Source organism: Mustela putorius, unplaced genomic scaffold (assembly GCF_011764305.1).
Source record: "Mustela putorius furo isolate JIRA1106 unplaced genomic scaffold, ASM1176430v1.1 tig00000174_pilon_pilon_pilon, whole genome shotgun sequence".
NCBI classification, from domain to species: Eukaryota; Metazoa; Chordata; class Mammalia; order Carnivora; family Mustelidae; genus Mustela; species Mustela putorius.
Window position 1 is genome coordinate 214,336 of NW_025421304.1, and position 12,117 is coordinate 226,452.

At 48.0% G+C, this 12,117-nt stretch overlaps 1 protein-coding gene across 1 annotated transcript; it reads left to right on the forward strand.

The window, feature by feature from the left end:
* Positions 1-11,245, forward strand: WDR87 (WD repeat domain 87). Its single transcript, XM_045075895.1, has 5 exons — positions 1-99; positions 965-1,132; positions 1,719-4,597; positions 5,059-5,318; positions 5,689-11,245. Exons 1-5 carry the CDS (start codon positions 25-27, stop codon positions 11,076-11,078), a joined length of 8,772 nt encoding a protein of 2,923 aa, XP_044931830.1. The 5' UTR covers positions 1-24; the 3' UTR covers positions 11,079-11,245.
* Positions 11,246-12,117: the final 872 nt, after the last annotated feature.

Genomic DNA, 12,117 nt, shown 5'->3' on the forward strand with positions numbered 1-12,117 from the left:
GAGGACCAAGGAATAATCAAGGTGATGTCCTCTACCAGACTCATTCCCCTATGGAAGGATTTTAAATACCTCCTAAATGACATCATACATAAAAGCAAGGTAATACATATGCAGGACATAAATGTGTTATTGGCCTTTATATACCTTAATTGTTACGAACACTTCAGAAGAGCATAGATTTTCTGGGGAAGCAGAAAGCAGGCATAGTAGACCATAAAACAATTGTCCCCTTAGTAGGAAGTGGACTGTTCATTTCCAAATGAGCCTAGGGATCTCTTGCAAATACATTTTGGTAGTGGAAGGGCAACACTCTGGAGCATTGTCAGAGGAACCAAACCTTTGGGGAGAGAGATTTTTCTAAAACAAAAGGGATTAGGCAGCAGGCAGAACACTTGCCAAGCTCAGTTTTGCTCTGGTTGGCTCTGTGTGAACTACCAGGTGAATGTGCCACAGTGCACGCTCTTATTGCTGTGGGATAATACATATTGCATATAATCTTCCTCTGTCAAGCTTAGAGGTAGGGTGTTAAAGTCTTTGTGCACTTTTAAGCCTTAAGAACTTAAAGTTGCACTGACTTTTGTCACACACTGGTTACATTTTGTGTAGGTCCGCAGTGGAGTACTTGCCTGGGTAATGTGTTAAATACGTCTTTTATGACATCTATACCTTGTAGACAAAAGGAGTGTTAGCAAACGAGTATGCTGGGAAGAACATCTGTTTTCCCCTGTGCCCACACCAAGAAATTTGTCCATTCAGGCCCTGTTAGGGGTTTGGTTCTTTCTTATGTCTCGTGTTGTGTTACCTGCTCGCCAACGCAGGTGTACTACGAGTGACAAGTCGTGCATGTGTGGATGTAACAGGCATGAGGCATGACCACGGGAAAGGCTTCCGTTGCAACTTGTGTGAGAGTATATTTAGTGCATGTGTGTCCTGGTCTGTCGCTTCATGCCAGGCCTCTCCCCAGCAAACGTCAGAAGACCTAAAGAATGAAGTGGTTGTGCTGAGTGACCAGTCCCAGATACTGTTCAAAGAGTCTCGCCATCCTCAAAATATGCCGCTCATATGCTATTACTTCAGCGATGCCAACTTCTTCGCCTCCCTCTCTTGGGTGACAAGCACCAAAGAAATACAGGTAAAACTAGCTCACCTTCCCTCTCCTTCTTAGCTCACTCGACAGGGGCCATGACCACTTATAAGCTCTCGTCCCAAACTGACAAAGGGAGATCTACTTCTTGAATGAAAATGACCGATGGGGCACCTGGGTGGCTCAGCCATTAAGCGTCTGCCTTTGGTTCAGGTCTTGATCCCAGGCCCCGCATCAGGCTCTTTGCTCAGCGGGATGCCTGCTTCTCCCTCTCCCACTCCTCCTGCTTGTGTTCCCTCTCTCACTGTGTCTCTCTCTGTCAAATAAATAAATAGAACCTAAAAAAAAAAAAAAAAAAAAAAGAAAATGACAGAGATCTAGGGATCCCCCCTCTCCTCCCTAACAGTCTCTCCTTGAAGAGATTTTCTGATTTCCCTCAAGTAGCCCAAGGAAAGGGTCCCAGACTTCCTGCTTCTACAGTATTTCCAGTTCCCATAACCAGGGGGAGGGGGTAAAAACACTTGAGAGTCTTCCAAGTCCTCCTCAGCACAGGCACGGGGCAAAGGAGCCGCATATTCAGCCCTTTCCTCTCCTACTTTCTTTCCTAGTCAGGGTCCATCTTACTCTCTTGTAGGCTGTTGTATGGATGAAGAGCAAAACTGATGACATGGTTGAGAAGAGAATATTCTCCATGACTGAACGACTGCCGCCCATCCAGTGCATGGTCCACACAGGTTCCTTTCACATCCTCGTGGCCTACTGTGGCGATCTGATCTTGCGGCTCTTTGGGGACCACTTTCGGTCGTTCAAACCCCTGGGTATAGTGCCCTGCCGCTTTAACATCAACTGCCTCTGCTATGACCCAGAAATGAAGATGCTTCTGTCAGGCATCCTGGGGGCAGTGGTCACCTGGATCATTGAGCGGAGCGGCAGGGGCCTTCAAGTAGCCCACATGGTCCCCATCCCTGGGGATGAGCTCGTCCAGGACATCAGTCTGAACGGTCCCAATGGCTCCGTCCTTGCGCTGTGTGAGACGGTGGTGAGGGTCCTTGAGCGCCAGGGCCAAGGCCAGCTAGGAGAAGTTCAGAGGTTCATGTCCACCACCAGTGGCTCCCCTATCACCTGCTGCTTCACCTGCTCAGACCAGGGTTTTCTCTATGCTGGAAATAAGAGTGGGGAAATCCAAGTGTGGAGCATCACCCGGGGAAACTCTCTCCACAGGTTCAAGGCCCATGTCTCGGCGGTGATCTGTATCCGCAGCCGGCCAGAGGCCCACACCCTGCTCACAGCCGGCAAGGAAGGCCTGATCAAGGAGTGGAACCTGACTCTGGGCAGCCTGCTGCGGCGGCTAGAACTTGGCGAGGAGCTGTATGAACTCAAGTTTATTGACAACACTACTTTCTTCTGCCAAACCACCCACACCTTCTCCTTGCGCTGTCTGCCTTGCTTCTACAGCCTCTTCAACGTCTGTGGCTCTGGTCCCCAGCAGCTGCGTCGGGTCCGCTGCGGTGAGAACTGGTTCCGGATTCTGTGCACTACTGAGGATGGCTTATTGCGCTTTATGTCTCCACTCACAGGGGATCTGCTTGTCCTCACCTGGCCCTTCTCGATCCTGGACCGGGCTGTGGATTGGGCCTATGACCCAGAAAAAGAGGAGCTCTTTGTAGCAACAGGCACCACAGAGGTGCTGGTGTTTGACACAACCCGCTGCCCTTGCCCAGCCAAGTATCTCTTGTGTACCTCCCCAGACTCTCGGGACTGGGTACAATGTCTGGCTTATGGGCATTTCCACCTGGGGCGGGGTCTACAAGGACTCATGTTCTCTGGACACCAGAGTGGGGTGATCAGAGTGCTTTCCCAGAACTACTGTGCCCGAATAGAGAAGTACATGCACTTTGGAGCTATCCTGGCACTCTCTACACTACCTGGAGGGCTTTTTGGTAGCCGAGAAAACTCTTTGCTCTGTTCCTATGGAATGGATGACTACATACACCTATCAGAAACTGTGCTCGAAGGGAAGCAAGTGCATTTGAAGACGCTTGCCAGCATTCTCAGCAGCTGTCACCTAAAACACCTGATACTCTTGCCCACCTCTGTGGGTGCTATCACGGAGACTAACTGTCTGCGTCTCTGGAAGTTCCATGATTTTCTGTCCTCTGAGTCACAGGAAGGCTCAATGTATATAGAGACACTGCCTCTGCACCAGTGTACCATCACATCCTTCGATGTCTGCCTGTCTTTGAGTCTTTTTGTCACAGGGGGTATTGATGGGTCTGTCCGGGTCTGGAACTTCCATGGCAGACTTGTAGCCATGCTGGATTCATCGCTGCACTTTGGCCCACTCTGCTTTGCAAACGACCGGGGTGACTTGCTTGTGACTTTTAACCAGAGTCTTTATCTGGTGTCCTGTCTCAAACTGCTTCACCCAAACCTGCTGGCTCGCCTTTCCTTTATGAGCATGACAGATGAAGTGCTAGAGGCCCCTAAGCCTTTCGCCCCAAGCTTCTTCTTCTCCTTTGAGACCATGTTTGTGCCCAAGTACATCTACCTTGGAAGAGGGAAACAGGAATTAGCAGGTCTAGAGAAACTTGTCAATAAGCGGGCCATTGCCTTTGATCATACGGTGCCACACGTCATAGAAGAAGACGAGCAAGGGAGCCCTGTGTTACTGTCTTCCTTCAGACGCCGTTTCTCATATAAAGAGGAGACTGTTGGGATGGAGGTAAGCAAGCCTCCCCATTATGTGGTTCCTCCCCAACTACAGTTGTCTACCTGGGATGGACTCAACCCTTACCAAATACTGCGATGCTACTTTGGTCATGGGCGGGAATGGCTCTTGGCTCCTGACTGCTACATCCCCAACTCAGTGATTCGTGCCCGTCTTTGGCCAGAGGGCAGCCCAATATACCTACAGTGCAACCTGCATTCACCTGTGTGGGAAATGGAATGGGACAAGTCCCAGCAATTCTTCTTCTGGCACAGTAGGGAAAAGTCTCTAAGTGATGATGCAGGAGAATATTCATATGAAAAGGAGGATGACAACTTCATAGAAATGAGACTGACCAAGGATGTAACCTATAGTGTCCTTACAGACTCAGCAAACCGTAGTTGGTTAGGGAAAAAGATGAGTGAAATAGCTATTAATAGCCTGGTGGAGACAATCCTCAACATTATGATCCATGCTTCCCCACTGAAGTACCAATGCTGCATTGGTGCACTGGGACAAATCTTTGCCTCTTACGAGGTGTCTTCATCCCTGCGCTCTGAAACAGCCCGTCGCCTACTGGATGATACCGCCAATTCCAACCCGCTAATCCGAGAGCTAGCCTGGGAAGGGCTAAAGCGTCTAGGAATGATTACTCATCTTTTTGCCATGCCTCTGGCCCAAGGATTGATGGACAAGGACCAAAGAGTGAGGAATAAGGCCCTGACCCTCATACCTGACACTGGAATCCACTGTAAGTCCTCCCTCTTAAGCCTGATCCAGCACCGAGAGACCTTCCGGGAGATGCAGTAAGTTCTTTGTGCCTTCTGCAATTCTTGACTAGTCTCTAGTTTTCTTCACCCTTTCCCTTCCTTCACTCTCTCTTCATACCTCTCCATTAACTCTTACTGTCCTTTTTCTCTTTCATTGTCTTTTTCCATTCTTAGACTGTCCTGACAATCCTGACTGCTCACTCCTGTCTCCACCTTTTCTCCTGTTCCTGTCTGTCACCTAACTCCTGAGTTCACCTGCTCATTCTTTTCTCCTACCTCTTCATTCCCCATAAAAACCACTCCATTCATTGCCACCTGACTTTCTAGACTTCTTCTTTTTTCTTGGCCATCCTCTATCTCAACGTACACTGTCTCTGTTGGCCACTGTGCCAAGCCCCCTGCCTGTTCCACAGCAGTTTGCAGTTCCTTCCTTCTCATTCTCCCTGTTGTCCTTTCCCTGATTCATCCTGGTCTTTCCCCTCCTTTGACTTTTACAGGCAGGAAATGATTGGGGATGAAACCCTAGACCATCTGTTGGGGATAAGGGCCACAGATCTCCAAATCCTTCACACTCAAGTGGAGCAGCGATTGAATGAAAACCTGACTTTGTCAGAGGGACAGGAAAAGCCTGCTTTTTCTTTAGAGGTCTCAAGGGTCTCTGAACTTCTATCCCTTTCCAAGCAACCTGACGTAATTCCTGAAGAATCTAAAGTTCCCATCAAGTTCGGCAAAGGCAAAAAGGGTGGCAAAAAGCATGGTACGTGTGGGGTGATCTGATTCATGCCTCATGGTTCCCATGGGGCAAAACAGTTAGGGCTAACATGGGTCAAGAGATATCAATCAGTTAGGACCAGAGACAAGTAGACGCATCTTTTCACACAAACTTCCTAGGAAGAATCTACCCAAACTCAGGGAGACTCCAATGCTTATCTCTACAGGATTTAGAAGGGGGGAACACCAGAATAAAGTAAGGAGAGCTTTTTTTTTTTTTTTTTTTTTTTAAGGCCTCAGCTCCCTCTGTTGCTACTTCTTTTATGGCAATTCTTCTTACTCATACCATTAGTGGGAAAGAAGTGACTTAAGCCTCCCATGCCTTTCTTATCTCCATCTCCTGATCTTCCCTACAGCCCGAAAATTGTGGCGGGCCCTCAAGAAGATGAAAGAGGCTGGCAGAGAGCGAGGTCTCTTAGAGGGTGAAATTGATGAGAGGGAAGCTGCACCAGTTTCGGTGGAGGAGACAGCCGCCCATCCTAGAATCTCTTCGACCATCAGTGTGTTGAAGAGTTCAAAAGATGGTGAGCCACAACCTCCAGAGAAAGACACCTCAAAGGACCATTTTGCATTGACCCTGAAGACGCTGAGGAAAATCCATGAGAGAAAAGGCAAGAAAAGAACAGTGCGGAAACCCAAAAGGAGGCGCAAGAAGAAGACAAAAGAAGCCAAAGTTACAATTGAGGAAACTCCGGCTGCTGTAAAGGAAGAACCAGCTGTGAAGCAGCTGAAAGCCCAAGGGCGGGGTGCCGCTGGGGCGCCTGGCCGCAAGACCATCCCTGAAGAGAGCTCATCATGGCGGGATGATCTGTGTCGTCTTATGACCCTTAGAATATCTGGTTCCCAAACACACATGTCAGAAGCTCTAAACATGGAGCTTGTGGCCATGGCTCAGGAGGTGCTGGCAGATCGACAGCCCAGCTGGGAGCTTTTCCAGGAGATCTGCCCCTTGTTGGAGGAAAAAAGTGAGGTTCTGCTTGAGGACCTCAACTGGGATGTAGCCTGGCCAGAGGAGAAACCAATTTTTATTCATGAAGGGGCGATTAGAGATGACATAATACGCAGAAGGGAGGACGAGATACCAGAGGTGCAAGAGCAAAAGGAAGCAGAGGACATGCCAGCTGTGCAGGAAACCCAGGTGATTCCCAAAAAAGTCAAGAAAAAGAAAGTTCTCTTCTTAAGACCAGGTGGTCTAACCAAGGGAAAACGAATATCGAAGAAAGAAGAGAAGAAATCCTTAAAGAAGCCCTTTAAGCAAGAGAGGAAAGAAGTTCAGCAGGAAAGAGAAGTGGATGAAAAAAAGACAGTGAGCAAAAGAGAGAGGGATGTGAGCCCAGCAGTAGAGGAAGTGGCCATACTGGAAGAGGAAGTAGTTAAGCAAGAAGAAAGCCCAGTTATGGCTGAGAGGAAGCTGTCTTGGCAGGAGTGGAAGAAGTCCTGGGATGAGTGGAAACAGGCCCAGGATGAGAAGATACCCTGGGATGAATGGAAGAAAGCTTGGGACAAGAGGCATCTGGAGGAAGAGGAGAAACAACAAACAGATGAAAGGAAGCCACTCCCAGGGGAGGAAAAGCTGGATGTGGACAAGAAGAAGCTGAGATGGGATGAGTGGTTAGAGGTCTGGGAAAAAAGAGTGGACAGGTCCAGAGAGGAACACAAACCTGAGAAGGAACTGACCCTGAAGAGAGAAGAAGTGTCTCAGGAAGGGGGAGGAGAAGTGTCTCAGGAATGGGAAGAAGAAGAAGAGAAAGAAGAGCTGATGTCAAAAGAGCAGAGACAGATCCGAAAGGAATATGATCAGGCCTGGATTGAGAGGAAACGAGCCCAGGCTGAAAGGAATCGAGCCCAAGAAGAAAGGAAGCTGGCCCAAAAAGAAGAGAAGCTGGCACAGAAAGAGAGAAAACTGGCCCAGGAAGAGAGAAAACTGGCCAGGGAATATGGGAAACTGGCTCAGCGAGATAGGACAATGGTCCAGGCAGAGAGGAAGGTTGTCCACAATGAGGAAAAATTGGCCCAAAGAGAGGAGAAATTAAGCCAAGAAGCAGAGAAACTGGCCCAGAAGAGGAAGAAACTGGCCAAGCAATTTGAGGAACTGGCTGGAGAAGAAGAGAAAATAGCAAAGAAAGGAGGGAAGCTGGCTGAGGTAAAAAAGATGCTGGCTCAGAAAATGGAAAAACTGACCCAGAAGGAAAAAGATCTGGCATTGCAAGAAAAAGAACTATCCCAGGAATTGAAGGAGCTGATGTGGGAAGAGGAGGAACTGGCTCGGAAAGAAGAGGAAATGAATCAGGACTTGAGCGATCTAGCTGAGGAAGAGGAGGAACTGGCTCGGGAAGACAGGACCCTGGCCTGGCAAGAGCAGAAACTGAGTAAGGAAGAGAAAGCGCTGGTCCTGGAAGAAGAACTGCTGATTCAGGAGGAGAAGAAACTGGCCCAGGACAAGGAGAAACTGCCTGAGGAAGAGGAAAGGCTTGCTGAGAAAAGGAAGAAACTGATGGAGAACAAGTTAAAACTGGTCCAGGAAAAAGAAAAATTGGCCCAGGACAAGGCAAAACTCACAAACAGCAGGAATATACTATACTGGAGGGGGAAGTCTCTGGCTCAGGAGAGGGAGAATCTGTTCCAGAAGAAAGTGAGATTGGCTCAGAGGAAAGAGAATCTCCTCCAGATCACAGAAAACCTTGCCCAGAACAAAAATAAATTAGTCCAAGAAAAGGAGAAACTGGACGTGTACAAGAAGAAACTTGCTCAGGAAGAGGAAAAGCTTGTGGAAGAAAAGGCAACACTTGCCCAGAGGAAGGAGAAGGTGGATGAGGCTGAGAAAAAGCTGACCCAATTAGAAGAAAGCCTGGCTCAGCAGCAGCACAATCTAGCCCAGGACAAGATGGAATTAGCTATGGAAAAGAGAGGGGTCTTCCAAGAACTGAAAATGCTCAGAGGAGACTGGGATAGTGCTAAGGAAAAAAAGGCACTGAGCAAAGAAATGAAGAAACTGGCCCAGGAGAAGGCCAGGCTGGCTAAGGAAAGCCAAATTCTCTCCACAGGAGAGACTAAAGAAACCTTAAAACAGTTCAGAGTGACTAAGAATGAACTAGAACAAATCAAGAGGAAATTGTCACTAGAGGAGAAGATACTGAGGTATGAAGATAGGGTATTGGCCACAAAGCAAAGGGACATTGCCAAAGGAAAACTGGAATTTACCAGAGGAGGAAGAGTGTATGCCCAGGAAGAGAGGAAGCTGGCCAAAGCAGTAAGGAAGTTGAGTAAAGAAAAGGAAGGCATTTCCAATGCACAATCAAAAGTGAGCAGCAAAGTCTTAAAGGCACTTCTAGATCTTACCAAAGAAGAAATGAAAGTGGTCCAGGAAGAAATAGAGATGACAAAGATGAAGAGGAACTTCTTGGTTAAGGAAAGGAGATTGAGCAAGGAACAAAATAAGCTTGATGCCAAACAGTGGGATTTTTCTGCGGAACAACCAGAAGTAACCAAAGATGAGAAGAAACTGGCTAAGAAGCAGAGAAAACTGGCCAAGGAAATGAAAAGAATGATAAAGAAAGAGAAAAAAATTACTGAGGAAGAAAGCAGATTGGCCAGACAACAGAGAGAAGTCATACAGGAAGAAGAGAAGGAAGAACTAACAAAGGATGAAGAGGTAATACCACTGCTTGAACAAAGGTTGAAAAAGAGAAAAGAGCTAAAGACACTTGATACACCAAAGGAAAAGCTTCCCAGTCAAGAAGAGAGTAGAACGAGCCTATCCAGAGAAATAGAAAACTTACTGGATGAAGTAGAGCGAGAGAGTTTGTCTGAGGAAGAAGAGAAAGAAGAGGAGGAGGAGGAAAAAGAGGAGGAGGAAGAGGAGGAGGAGGAAGAGGAGGAAAGCAAGATGGTGGAGGAGGAGGAGGTAGAGGTGGAAGAGAGAAAGAAGGAGAAAGAGAAGGAGAAGGAGAAGAAGAAGAAAAAGAAGAAGGCACAGGAGGGGGAAGAGAAGGAGGAGGAGAAAGAAGGGGAAGAGGAAGAGGAGGAAGGTGAGGAGGAGGAAGGGGAGGAGGAGGAAGAAGAAAGCATGAGTGAAGAAGACTCTGAAAGTCTGAGTGAGGAAGAGTCAGAAAGTCTGAGTGAGAAAGAAAAGGGGGAAAGCTCTTTGAAAAAAGAGATCTTAAAAACAGGAAAATTATTTAAGTCACAAGCAGAAAGACAAAAGGACCGAAGGGAAAGAGAAATAATCCCTTCTATTGAAAAAAGAATCCCTGATATCAGAGACACTGCTAAACAACTGAAAGTTCTGAAAGTCCCTTCCAAGAAAATAATAGTTATGGACACGCAAGAGAAGATACCAGTGCCAGTGTCTACAAAACAAGTATCCCCGGAAGAAAAGGCCAGAGCACTTGAGGCATCCAGGATGCTTCCAGAGTCAAGGTTTATGGGCAGACAAGGAGAACTGTTGAAGAAATATATGCCCAAACCTCTACAAGTTTTGGATACAGTTTTGGAGTCCCCAGAACGAGACTTAAAGACTCCATATTTACCTGACATATTGAGGCAGACCATGGAAGCTCACAAACTCCAAGGCAAACCACTAGACCCCAAGTTGCAGTGGATTTTGCAGCATCATCCAGTCCTGATGAGAAAGACTGGGGTACCTTTGCCCCAAATCTGGGCCAAGGAAGTAGGTGCTCAGGTAGGACTCTCAGATATAGACTGGATCCACCATGTTCTAGAACGGATGGAGGCAGGAGAACAGCTTTCTAGGGAGAGTTTCCACAGATTGTGCCAGCTTCTCAAAAACCTCACCACAAAGGGAAACCTAGATTGGCTTCATCTGGCCCAACTTAAAGCCATTGTGTACCGTCACAAGCAGATCCTGGAATCACGAAGCACACGTATCTCAAAACCCAGTAAGGAGTCCCTGGGTCCGAAGTACCCGAAAGTGATCCCGCCTATAAAAGGAAAGGAAAGCTGGTTAAAACCTTTCGGTGGCCCCACACCAAAGTCCCCATTAGGTACCAAAGGGATCCCCACCCCAAAGGGTGTAAACTGGCATCTTTTAGAAGAGCCTTACAGGAGTGCCTGGGCAGGGCAGATATCCACTGCTCTCGAGGAGATGGAGGTGCCACACTTTCCTCCTGCTACGGGAGACACTGTCACAGGTGCCCAGGCCTCTGTGGAAAAACAAACCCTTGCCCTGATGTTTCAAAAAGACTTTTGGGCTTTTAAGGACAAAGGCAGGTTTCCCAGATTGCCTAAGCTGGAGAAGAAGGCCCGGGCTGTCGCTAAGAAGAAGGAAGAGGTTCCTCTCTGGGAGACATTTGTGGCACTGTACCACATCTTGCAGATGTTGCAGCGACGATATGCAAAAGACAGCGCTGCTTGGATGGAACAGTTCCATCAGCTTGTGGACCTATACCAACTTAAGTCCCCCCGAATCCAGAAGCTGCTGCAGGAGCTGTTACTGAGAGATGAACCCCAATCCCAAGAGATCACCTACGAGGAGGCCCAAAAGGCCATGGATCTGGTTCCCGGGGAGCGCTTGTTCTACCACCTGTTTTGTGGTGGCTCTCAAAACCCTAAAGGTCCTCTGGAGTTCCAGGAGGTGGTTCCCCTCCCAGGTCAGAATAACGTCCGTACCATCAATCATATTGGCATTGCTCAGTATGGGATCTTGGAACTCGCCTGGAAGAGCCTGCCCCAAGCAGATATTCATCTCACCAAGGAAATGCCCCACATCATTGCTCCCACCCCGTAATTTGGGACTGATGTGAGGTCAGGACTTTTCATTCCCACCTGGGGGAAGGCCTTGTCGCCCTAATCTAGACCCTTATCCCTAGGGCCCATACAGAGGTAGGGCCAGGCCAAAGCCCTTTCCCTAATTAGCTCCAGAAACCAGCTTCCATATATGGAATAAAGAGGAGGTTCCCGTTTGTAGCATCGCTGTAATGTGTCCCTCTACCTCAAACATTGCTTCCCCAGAAAGGTAGCCAGAGAGACCAGATATATACTCCTGAGAGTGGGAAAACATCCCAAAAGCTAGTGGGTGCTCACCCACTGGAGACCTTCAGGCAGAAGAGTCTTCCCTTGTCCTCTTCCTTACTTGCCCCCCCCCCATCCTCCCCTAAAGACTACAGGAAGGAAAGCACCTGGCACAAAAATGAATGAATATTTGGCATTAGTGTAAGAGGCACTGACATAGTAGAAAGAAAATGGACTTTAGAATCAGAAGACCTGGCATAGTTCTTGGAGTTTCACAGTGAAAACAGACTCTGTTTCCCTGTTCGTAGTTCTGCATGCTGATGACTGGAGTCCCAAACAGCAGGTGTGGTGAGTGTTGAGGGGACCCTGGGAGTATCTCACGAGTCCCTTCCCTCTAGCAACAAAGAAGACAAGAGTTGAAGGAAAGGGTTAGTAAAGTGAAGGAAGTTGTCCTTGCTAGTAACTGTGTTCTTTCCATGATCTCCACTCCCCACGATGGAAACTTCAGAGTTGCCTTTCTCCAGGTAAGCTGAGCCTTTCATCAGCTTCTATCAGGGAGCCCTTCTTACCATTTGCCACACTTCATCATGATGTCTCCTTTGTTATTCTATTCCCTCTACCTGGGTTTGGTTTTGTGGGAGAAGCCAGGGATAGAGGGCAAGAGAACATTCTGAGAAGTTGGAGTCACCTCAGAGGCCAAGCAGTACAGACCCACATGGAGGGTACAAAAGCTATGGGCCAGGGACAGGAAGCCTCAAAAAGGAAGACTGACCCAACAGCCAGGTAAGGCAGCAAAAATAAGGATGGCCCAGCTG

Excerpts from the sequence above, each read along its gene's own strand:
- WDR87 (XM_045075895.1), top strand. The coding sequence starts at position 25 with ATGTCCTCTACCAGACTCATTCCCCTATGGAAGGATTTTAAATACCTC. Across the intron at positions 100-964 it reads ACATCATACATAAAAGCAAG|CAAACGTCAGAAGACCTAAA; the intron begins GTAATACATATG and ends GCCTCTCCCCAG. Across the intron at positions 5,319-5,688 it reads AAAGGGTGGCAAAAAGCATG|CCCGAAAATTGTGGCGGGCC; the intron begins GTACGTGTGGGG and ends TCTTCCCTACAG.